Source organism: Notamacropus eugenii, chromosome 4 (assembly GCF_028372415.1).
Source record: "Notamacropus eugenii isolate mMacEug1 chromosome 4, mMacEug1.pri_v2, whole genome shotgun sequence".
NCBI classification, from domain to species: Eukaryota; Metazoa; Chordata; class Mammalia; order Diprotodontia; family Macropodidae; genus Notamacropus; species Notamacropus eugenii.
In genome coordinates, this window is record NC_092875.1 from 21,295,176 (window position 1) to 21,306,347 (window position 11,172).

The 11,172-nt window shown below is 43.6% G+C and overlaps 1 protein-coding gene across 1 annotated transcript; it reads left to right on the forward strand.

Annotated features, from left to right (window-relative positions):
• Window positions 1-5,904: 5,904 nt before the first annotated feature.
• LOC140499114 (LHFPL tetraspan subfamily member 7 protein-like) lies at window positions 5,905-9,588 on the forward strand. Its single transcript, XM_072600128.1, has 3 exons — window positions 5,905-6,238; window positions 7,969-8,107; window positions 8,750-9,588. Exons 1-3 carry the CDS (start codon window positions 5,987-5,989, stop codon window positions 9,007-9,009), a joined length of 651 nt encoding a protein of 216 aa, XP_072456229.1. The 5' UTR covers window positions 5,905-5,986; the 3' UTR covers window positions 9,010-9,588.
• The last annotated feature ends 1,584 nt before the right edge of the window (window positions 9,589-11,172 follow it).

The window sequence follows — 11,172 nt, forward strand, 5'->3', positions numbered from 1 at the left end:
GAGGGTCTGAGGCAAGGAGGCAGGAGGGTAAGAGGAAAAAAAAGGGGAGAGAGTTATCCCAAAGTGAGATGGGATGTCTGGGGAACCAGTGAGTTCTTCCTCCCTGATCATTTTCAAGCAAAGGCCTCTATGACCAAGGATATGCATTTATGAGGGAGTTAGGAGTGCTTTCTGAGCCCTTGATAAAGAGTGAAACTCACTGGGTCCTTTTTCTATACTCCATGGCCTGTACAGGGCCTACCACATAGTAGGAGCTTAATACATGCTCACTGAATGAGTATGTGAATTGCCTTTGATAGCAACAGAACCCAGCTGAACTGCTGACCAATTAACAAGAATTAATTAAACAAGCATTGGAAATACCCATACAAAATGACATCCATCCTTTCCCTTAAGGAACTTACATTTTAATTACATTATATTACATTTACATTTCATTTGACCAGTTAGAGAAAATGCTGCCACCCAACCGGGTCATCCTCCCTTTTCTCCCCACCATATTTACCCCTTTCTGTTTCCCCACCCTCTTCATCCAAATCCCACAAGAACCAGTGAGAAAAGCCAAGGCAAGACGCCATTTCCCGAATTGCATTGTGATATTCTCCATGGTCTAGGCAGTCGAGTGTGTATTCATTGATGATAAAGCAGGAACCCTACCAAATATCTGGCTTTTAATCGCTTTGATACAGGGCTTTATGGTGTGCAAACAAAGCACTTTACAAAAAATTAACTTGTTTGATCTTCACAACAACGCTGGGAGGTTGGAAGTTATTTATAGATGAGATGGTTGAGTCTTTTCAGTTATGTCTGACTCTCCATGACCCTATTTTCTTGGCAGAGATACTGGAGTGGGTTTTGCTGTTTCCTTCTCCAGCTCATTTTACAGATGAGGAAACTGAAACACACAGGGTTAAGTAAATTGCCCAGGGTCACACAGCTAGTAGGTGTCTGAGGTCAGATTTGAACTCAGAAAGATGAGTCTTCTTAACTCCAGACCCAGTGCTCTGTGCACTATAGTGCCATCTAGCTGTCCTAAGCATTCTACTGTTCATTTAAGGTGTCTCCTTTGCAAGAGTGAGTTCCCTGGGGAACATAGACAAGATTTGGCACACCCTGTCCAAAGCACTGGTACACATCCAATCCCAGTCCATGAACTCTAGGAGAAATTCTCGCCAATTAAAAGAATGGCAAAAAAGATGGACCATGCAGGTGAAATGATGCCTGTTTTGGCTGTGATGTCATCCTTCCTGCTGAAGCATCTGCTAATCACCAAATGGTAAGGTACCAGTAACTATGAAGCTGCTGCATCCTAGTGAGTCAGGCTGGTGTGTTGAGAACAGCTGGCACTCCTCTTGCTCCTTAAGGCTGGTGAAGTACTTAACATATCATCTCATTTAGTCATCAAGATGACCCAGTGGGGCAGGTCCTATGGCATTATTATCCCCTTTTTATGAATGAGTAAACTGAGGCAGCAAAGAGTAAAGGATAGACTTGACCATGGTGACCCAGCTACTAAGTGCTAAAGGCTGGGTTGGAGCCCAAGTCTTCTTGATTCCAAGACTAATGCTGCATCAACTGTAATGTGTTACCTCACTGAAAACCAGGGTTAGAAGGGACATGATTATGTGCATTTCATTTTATAGAAAAGGAAATAGAGGAGATTCCTTTAATGTACAGGCTGGACTAGATGGCTGCTAAGGGCCCCTTTCTGCTCGCAGTTTCTGTGATTTATTTTGAATGGGGTTTATATTTACTTGTATATGTTCCCATATCCTATAGAAAGTAAGCCCTTCAAGAGCCAGAACCACTTCATTTTGTCTTTGCGTTCCCGACACGATGCCTGGCACATAGTAGGCACATAATAGACACTTGTAAATTGACTTAACGATCATTGATAGTTCTATATTGATTTAAGATGATAATAATAAACACACGAGTAGCCTTTGATTCCAAGGACCAATTGCATGAGACTGTCCTCACTGATTGAGACTGATTACTCAGCACTTCTCGCCTGTGTGAGGGGCGGGTGGAGTCGGCGAGAGTGGGAGAGAAAAGAACCTAAATCTCTTTAGGTTCTTCTAACTTCCAGCTTGGAGAGGGAAGTCAACCTCTCCGTAGGCTTCTGAAGGGAGAGAAAGTCTCTGAGAAGAAACCAGAATGGGAAGAGCTAGAAGACTTTGTCATATCCCAGTTTCCAGCTTGCAACACTTCAGGAAATGGTCCCCTTTCTGAGACCTAGATCCTCTTACTCCTCCCCCTCCTCCTCCTCCTCCTCCTCCTCCTCCTCCTCCTCCTCCTCCTCCTTCTCTCTCTCTCTCTCTCTGTAATGAAAAAGATCCTTCAGTTTGTAATGTCTGATTATATATTCCCATATGTATGTTTTTCTGATTTCTGGTTTGCTATCAACCTGCACAAATGAGTAGCTTTGCTATTTGGGGTGTGTGTGTGTGTGTGTGTGTGTGTGTGTGTGTCTATTGTAGAATTACTATTTGGTGGGACAGAATTCCAGCCTCGGATATTAATCTTGGGGCCCTTCTTCTCCATTAAAGGACAGTTGACCTGATAATTACATTGTCCATACTAGTAATTCTTAATAGAAAAGACAGAATTGTAGCTAGGTACTAGGAGAGCAGAATGGTGGCCATGCCTGGTCCTCGCCTCCTGCTCCCTCTCCTCTAGTAGGAATCAAAATCTCCCTTAGAGATAAGAGGGAGATGGGGGAGATGCTAGACATGGCTATTCTTGCCTCGCTGTGAGTCAGACACCAGACACCCCTTACTATACCAGCAAAGTGCTTTATATATTGTGGCTCACTTGATTCTCACACCCCTGTGAGGTGTTATTATCATTTCCATTTTACAGTTGAGGAAACTGAAATTTAGAGGTTAAGTGACTTGCCCAGGGTCATACAGCTCCTACGTATCTGTGGTGGGATTTGAATTTAGGTCTTCCTGAGTCCAGCACTAGCATTCTATGCACTGGACCATATAGCTGCCACATGAAGATTTCACAAAACCTTTCCTCATAACCTTGTGAGATAAGTTATACAAGGATTATCACCCCCACCCCCATTTCACAGATGGCAGCCTGAAGGCTCAGAAGGCTGAGACTTGGCCAACACTTGAAGCCAGGTCTTCTAACTCCAGAGATAGAGCTCTTTCTACCATACTGCACCGCCTCCTTCATTTCCAAGGTTTTTATTAGAAGTGGTTATTTCTGCTGATCTGAGATTCTGAGATCATTTAAATAACTGTGCGCATTCAGAGAACCTGGAATCTTGGAGGCGGAAGGAACCTCAGAGGCCGAATAAGACAAGACCGTGTCCTGTAGAACATCCCCAGTGGGCAGTCACCTGAACAGACTTCAGATGAGCAGGAGACCCAATGGCCATTCATGCTGGGATCACTCCAACTATGGTCTTCCTAACATTGGGCCAAAATCTGCTTCCTTTGCAACTGCCAACTCATTTGGCCTGGAGGGCCAGACACAACTAGTCCAGTCCCTCTTGCCTGTGAAAGTTCTTTTCTAGACTCAACATCCAAAGCTTCTCTAGACTGGGCTAGGCTTGGGGGAAGGTTCTGCAGCATCGCTATAGGCTCCATCATCACCAACTTCATTTGTTACTTGGTCATAATCTCTGGCTCCTCAGTCTTCCAGTAGAAAGAGAGGGGTTAGACTAGATCATTGGTGATAAACTCAAGTGACAATGAGGACCATTGGATCATATCTAAGGATTCGTGTTGCTGTTCAGTTGTGTCCAACTCTTCGTGACCCCAGCAGAGATGCTGGGGTAGTTTCCATTTCCTTCTCAAACTCATTTTACAGATGAGGAAACTGAGGCAGAGTGAAGTGACTTGCCCAGAATCACACAGCTAGGTGACTGTTGTCAAATTTGAACTCAGGGAGATGAACCTTCCTGACTCCAGGCTCAGCACTGTATGCACTATGGTGCCACCTAGCAGCCTTCAAGGTCACATATTGACTTGGACACACACACACACACACATACACACACACACACACACACACACACACACACACACTTTATCTCTGTCTCTATCTACATCTACAGCTATACACAGACATATATATGTATATACATATACATATATATACACAAATACCTTGATATACATACACACATGTATATATAAATACATATACACACTCTGCATAGTGTGTATATATAGGTATGTGTATATATAATCATATATACATACATATATGCACTGTATTGTATATATTTTCATATATGTACATATGATTTTTATATAATATAATTATGATATATTTAATATACATATTTTATTACTGCATGAAGACATTAAAATAAAAAAGGAACTCTGCTTTGATCTGGTTTGGGTCACACTCAGTAGCATCATAGACTGGGTACTTGACTCCTCCAGACCAAATGACCTGGAAGGTCCCTTTCAACTTTAATCTATGACCCCATGAAAGAGACAAGGCCATTGGGTTGATTGAAAGCCTTCTTTTGGGTTGGCCCTTTAAGAATCACCTCACCTGTGACCAGGTCTGCCTCCACCCTCATGTCATGAGGATGATAAGATTAGAGGCACCTTTGGTTGGGTGAAATTCTGCTCTTTAGAACAGGAAGGACAAAGCATGCCTTCCCAAATACAGGGCCACAAGGACTAGGATGAATGTCTAGCTTTCTCCTCGGAGGATATTACCTGGAAATTGAACGGAGAAATTGACACCAACATGGCATCCTCTAAGATAACTCCAGTTCAACTCTACACTTTCTTGGACTGTTGCATGGGGAGCTCATAAAATTATGGAATTTCCTTAGGGTTTATCAAATCCAACCCCCATATTTTGCAGATAGGGAAACTGAGTCCAAGAGAAGGGAATTAAATCGGCCAAGATTAAATAGCTGGTAAATGGCAGAGGTGGTATTTTGCTCCTTCTATAACTCTAGCTATTTTTTTTTCTGGGACTGTACCTAAGGGAAGAATGAAAAATTGTGTGGGTCTGAAATAATAATAGTAACTAGCAATTATGTAGCATTTTAAACTTTACATCTATTTTTTTTATCCTCACTGTAACCCTAAAAATTAGGTGCTATTATCAATCTGGTTTTACACATCAGGAAACTGAGGCCAAAAGCTGTTAAGTGACTTGCGCAGGGTCACACAACTAGAAAGTGTCTGAGACCAGGTTGGAACTCAGGTCCTTCTCATTCTAGACCTTATGCTCTATCCACTGTGCCATCTGGCAGAGATCCCCTAAAATCCCGCCCCCCCATCGAGGGTCCATGGACCCCAGGTAAGAACCCTCGGACCAGATGGTTTCTAAGGTATCTTCCTGCTATAAATCTCTATGACCTAGTTCAACCACAGCATTTTTTAAAGCAGGAAAGAAGACAAATTCTTAAATAACATGGAGACAGGGCTGTGTGTATGTGGGCATACATACATACATACATAAGTTCAGACTGGTTTCATTTTAAGAGCACTGAAATGTACCTAGCACATAGTAGATGCTTGTTGATTGATTAGTCAATTATGTGTGTGCGTGATCTTACCTCCAGCACTGCCTCTTCATCATGTCATATGGCTCTGTCTTTAAGTTCTCTAAGCCCACACCTGCAGAGCACAGAATTGAGCAGGTTCTTCTAAGCTGGAAAGACATAGAGAGTGGGCTGGGTGAGGATTGCGTTTGTCCAACGAGGACCAGCCTGGCTAAGTTTAGAAGCAGCTCATCACCAGATAACACTGGGGAGGAAACATGGAACAGAGGGGCAGAGCAGAGTGAGGAACAAGGGATGTCAGGCCTGGGAGGGCCTTAGAACAGGGAAAGTCAGAACCGTTGGAATCTTGGAAACCAATGCTAAAAACCACTAACGTCTTTAGACATCTCCCTGAGCCTTTCTGTTTTTCAGATGACCTTGAGGTCCAGAGATGAGCCATGACAGTGTCCAAAATATAAGGCCAAACTTATCAGAGAGAAGCCCTCTCCATGTCTCATGTACGCAGCAGGTGTTGAGGCCTGTTTCCTGGAACTCCGCATGAGGGACAGTGGGGACAGTGTGGGCTCAGCCCTGACTCTCTCCTTGGTCTTCATATCTGCCTTGGGCCTAGTCTCCCCTGCCTGGTTCCAAAGTGATCTTTTTTCTTTTGGACTCTTTGCCTCGTGCTCCTGGCCTGAGGGTAATGACTGGAACCAGACCTGCGTGGCTTACAGGACCCTGGAGGACATGCCTGACCTGGCCTGGAAGGTAGTGATCATTTAGGGCAAACTCAGTGGCTGTCCTCCAGAGGGGAGGAAAGGAGGGAGGGAGGGAGAGAAGGAAATGAGTATTTAATAATCACCTACTATGTGCTAAGCACTTTACAAACGCATCATTTGATCCTCCCTGGGAGGTGGGTGTTATTTTGATTCCCATTTTACAGGTGAGGACACTGAAGCAGAGGGAGGTTAAGTGACTGGCCCAGGGTCACCTACTAGTGCAGACTAGTGAGTTCCAGAAGTCACATTTGAACTGGAGACTTCCTGACTCCAGGCCCACCACTCCACCCACTCTTTGTCACTTAGCTGCCTCTAGAGGCTTAAGAGATGGTTCCTCAGGCAATCGACACACTTTTACTAAGGACTGATTATGTGCTGGGCAGTCTGCTGAGCAATAGGAAAACAGAAGCAAAAAGGAAAAAAAAGTCTAAGGTGATGAGAGGCAGGGCCTTTTCCCCAAGGGATTGGCCAGTGATCTGACTTCAGCAGTTATCAGCCCTCAGGAACAGCTAGGTGGTGTAGTGGATAGAGCACCAGTGCAGGAGTCAGGAGGACCTGAGTTCAAATCTCACCTCAGACACTTGATACTCACTAGCTGTGTGACCTTGGGCAAGTCACTTAACCCCAATTGCCTCATCCTGGGTCATCTCCAGTCATCCGGATGAACATCTAGTCACTGGATTCAGATGGCTCTGGAGGAGAAGTGAGGCTGGTGACCCGCACAGCCCTCCCTCACTCAAAACAAAGTCAAGGGCAAGTCATGTTATTATTTCTCTGATGGCATGGTCTTCTTCGGCAATGAAGGATGAACACACACATGCCTTTGATCAGTCCTCAGTAACAGGTGGACAGTTTAAGAGGGGCCTTCTAGAGGCACAAGGTTATAACCCAAAATTTAACCCACATTTTCAGTTCCCAGAGCACTTGGCTCATAGCCACTCTGAGAAGGAGGTCTTGAAAAGTTTCTCCCGTGGAAGAATATTCTTCTTGAGAGTAGACTCTGTATCCTCACTACCTGGTACACCATAGGTGCTTAATAAATGCCTGCCGATAGATTGATTTACTCCCATTTTGCAGATAAGGAATCTGGGAGGTGATTTAGGAGGCCAAAAGAGTTCTGAGATAATTTCGGGTCCTCAGATTTTGAACTGTAAGAGATCTAGTTCCACTGCTCACTTTACAGATGAGCAAGTTGAAACCCTGAGAGTGTGTGATTTGCCAAAGGTCACACAGGTATTCTAAATCCTTCATTTTACTGATAGGGAAACATGAGGCCCACAGAATGTGTAATTAGCCAAAGGTCACACAGGTATACAAATCCTTCATTTTACTGATGGGAAAACTAAAGCCAAGAGAGGGGAAGCAAGTAGCTTAAAGTCACACAGCAAGTGACCAGGTTGAGAGATGAACCCAGGTCTCTTGACCCTCAATCCAGTGATCTTTATAAAAATAATACCAACACTGTCTGCCTGTTCATATTACAACTAGCTTATGGGGAAGGGGAACTGAACAATGGGGTTCTTTTCCTCCCACATAGAATGTTACAGTTTGAAGAGATCTTCATTTTACAACAAAAACAAATGAGTGCCAGGGAGGAGATAACCTGACTTGGGTCTCTTCTTCCAAGACATGGTGTGAAGGGAAGTTCCCTAGTGGCTGAATTGAAAATGATGCTTTTGTGGTTTCTGGGGTATCCACCCTCCTCTTTCTCTCCTCTAGGCTTCAGCTGCTCTGCTTCTTGGAGGCTGGCTCCTGCTGGCCTTTTGGGCCCTGCTCCTCCTCTCCTGGACCATCCTCCCTGAGGACTTCTGCCCTGTGAAAGGGCGCATCCCAACGCAGTACATACAAGCAACATCGGGTGAGTCCCTTAAGTACTCACAACCGCATTTCTGACAGAGCAGGTTCCTGTTTCTAAACTGATAGAGTCAGATAAAAAAACTGACCTTCCCACAATGTGGCAGAAACAGCTCTGGATTTGGAAGTCAGATGACCTGTGTTCAAATCCCAGCTTTCCTATTACTCCCTGAGTGACTTTGGGAGAATAACTTCATATCCTTCCTCCCTCCCCCACTGCCTCACTTTCTTCATCTGTCAAATGAGAACATTGGGCTTCGTGGCTTCTAGGGTCATTTCCAGTCCTAGTTCTATGACCATATGCTTCTATTTTTACTTGGAGAAGTCACGCCTTTCTGAGTCTCAGTTTGCCCATCCGTAAAATGATAACATTGGACCAGATGATTACTCAACTCTACTTTTCATAGGCCCATCAGAAACTAGCAGAGTCATAGAGCCGGCCCATTAGCATCTAAGCTCCCTAAAGGAAAGAGCCTGCTTTGTTTCTGTATTTGGATCAACCAATATTTCTGCAGCACAATGTGCTAAGCACTGGACATTCAGGCAAAAGACAGTGCTTGCCCTCAAGGACCTTACGATCTAATGGTGCTTAGCACAACACTTAGCAACCCAGTAAAGATGCCTTTCTCCTCTTGTCTTCCTCCAGTCATCACCACTCTCCTGGGCCTATTGCTTTTCCCATTCAGTCTGGACTCCCAGATGGCTCAAGATGCCTGCGGTCCTTCCACCGTGTACAGTGCTGGTCGATGCCACCTGGGTTGGGGCTACATCACCGCCATTTTCGCTCTGGTCCTCACCAGCCTCTTGTCCATCATGGGGAGATTCCACCTAGACAAGAGCCAGGAGAAGATTCTTTTCTCCACCATCACTGAAAGAAATGTCTTGGTTTCAGAGTCAAATACATAAACAGCCAACATCTCTGCAAATTATTGCTTCCTGCTGCCACCTAGTGGCTCCTGTACCTCACTGCCCAGAGATCAGTAGAGTTTAAGAGGCTGCTGACCTGCCCCTAAACTCTCTGTGTGATCTTGGGCAAGTCACCTATTCTCTGGGCCAAATAATAGACTTGGACAAATCTCAGGCTCTTAACTTAGCTCCACAAAGGAGTACGCAGATAGATTTTAGGGAGTCTGTAACTTTGGATGGGAAAAAATGCCATTGTTACTTTCACTAACCTCTAATTCAAATTTACCATTTTCTACATTTTTTCCCCACTTAATAATATTTTATTTTTTCTAATTACATGTAAAAGATAGTTTTCAACATTCACTTCTATAAGATTTTGAGTTCCAAATTTTTTTCTCCCTCTCCTTCCTACTCCCCAAGACGGCAAGCAATCTGATATAGGCTACACATGTTCAATCATATTAAACATATTTTATTTCCTTTATTTAAAAAATAATTCTCCTAAGAGGACCATAGGCTTCCCCAGACTCCCCAAGGCATCCATGATTCAAATGAGGATAATGAGGATAAAAGCCTGTGGCTGGTATAGGCTCTACTATCCTTTCTATCTCTTGAGCCAGGGATGTTAAGGCATCCTTGAAAGGGACGCATATGAAGAATACAAGAAACGTGGACAGACAAAATTAGGCAAAGTGTCAGATATGTATAATAGAAACACAGACCACAATGCTATGAAAAGTTTTTCAAAATATAGAGCACAGGGGGAGGGCTCTTGAAGAACCACACTGCCACACCAGGAGGGCAGGATACCAATAGGATACCACACAACATAGCTGGGTTTCCCCTCCACCATTGTAACCAGATCCATGGGCACGCTTGACATACAACCAAGATGTGTCCTCCCATCCAAAGCCCCCACACCACTCAAGATTCAAACTTATACAGAAATTTAGACCAAGAGCTGACTTGGCATTATTAGGAAACTGCCATGATCAAGGCAATAGAGTAGTCTAGACCCCTGAAATGAGGGTATTCTCTGAATTGACTAATAAGGAATGAGGAATAAGGGGCAGGAATCCAGGACACTTCACCCTAACTGTGCCACAACAAGCAAGTAGCACAATGGAGAGGGGGCCAATGCCCAGTCTCTGGGTCAATTAAGCCTTATCCTGCATCAATCCTGAGGCATGCCAGCCAAACCAGTTTTTACTGTCTTCCCCAGATTAAGAATGTAACAACATTGTCATCATCATCATTTTTATTTTGAGTATTTGAGTATATTTTTAAAAAATAACATGAACAACACACAGACTTCAAGTGGTTTTAAGAGTCTAGTTTTAGGTAACAATTCCAGGGACAATATAGAATCATTTTCCTAGAATTATTCTCGTTTCAGCCCTGTACAACTTTCTGTGACTCCATTTGGGGTTTTTTTGGCAAGGATACTGGAGTAGTTTGCCATTTCCTTTTCCAGCTCATTTTACAGATGAGGAAACTGAGGCAAACAGGGTGAAGTGACTTGCCCAGAGTCATACAGTTAGGAAGTGTCTGAGGCCACATATGAACTCAGGTCCTCCTGACTCCAGAGCTGGTGCTCTATCCACTTCACCACCTAGCTGCCTTTCCTAGACTAGTTTGAGAAAAGAAGGAAAAACGTTTTAGAGTTACTTTAAGGAATTGTACCTGGAATTAAAGGGTTGAGTCATGCATGGTTTTTTGAGTTCCATTCACTGTCCTTATAGTTATGATCCCAAGGAAAATAGAAAATGTGCAACTGACTCAATCCTACTTTTCTTTTTAAAAATTTTTATATATTTTTTCCAATTACATGTAAAAACAATTTTTAACAAGGCAACAACATTCTGTAAGTCCCTAGACATATTCGTAATGGGACCCAGAACTGAAAAGTTAACACTGTTATTATTTAGTTTAGAATCAGTGTAGATTTAAAACCTAAAGTCATCAATTCTAACCCCCTTGTACAAATGAAGAAAGAGAAGCCCAAAGAGGTGAAGTAACTTGCCCAAGGCCATCTGCAGAGCTGGAGCAGTGTTGAGATTCAGTGCCAGTTCCTCTGAATTCAAATCTAAAGCCCTTCATCCTGTGCCACCCAGACCTTTTTTTAAAATCTAAATGTAAAGAGTTCAGATTTAATAACATAAT

Coding starts and splice junctions, on each gene's coding strand:
- LOC140499114 (XM_072600128.1), top strand. CDS start 5,987: ATGTACGCAGCAGGTGTTGAGGCCTGTTTCCTGGAACTCCGCATGAGG. Junction 6,239..7,968: donor TGCCTGACCTGGCCTGGAAG/GTAGTGATCATT, acceptor TCTCTCCTCTAG/GCTTCAGCTGCTCTGCTTCT. Junction 8,108..8,749: donor GTACATACAAGCAACATCGG/GTGAGTCCCTTA, acceptor GTCTTCCTCCAG/TCATCACCACTCTCCTGGGC.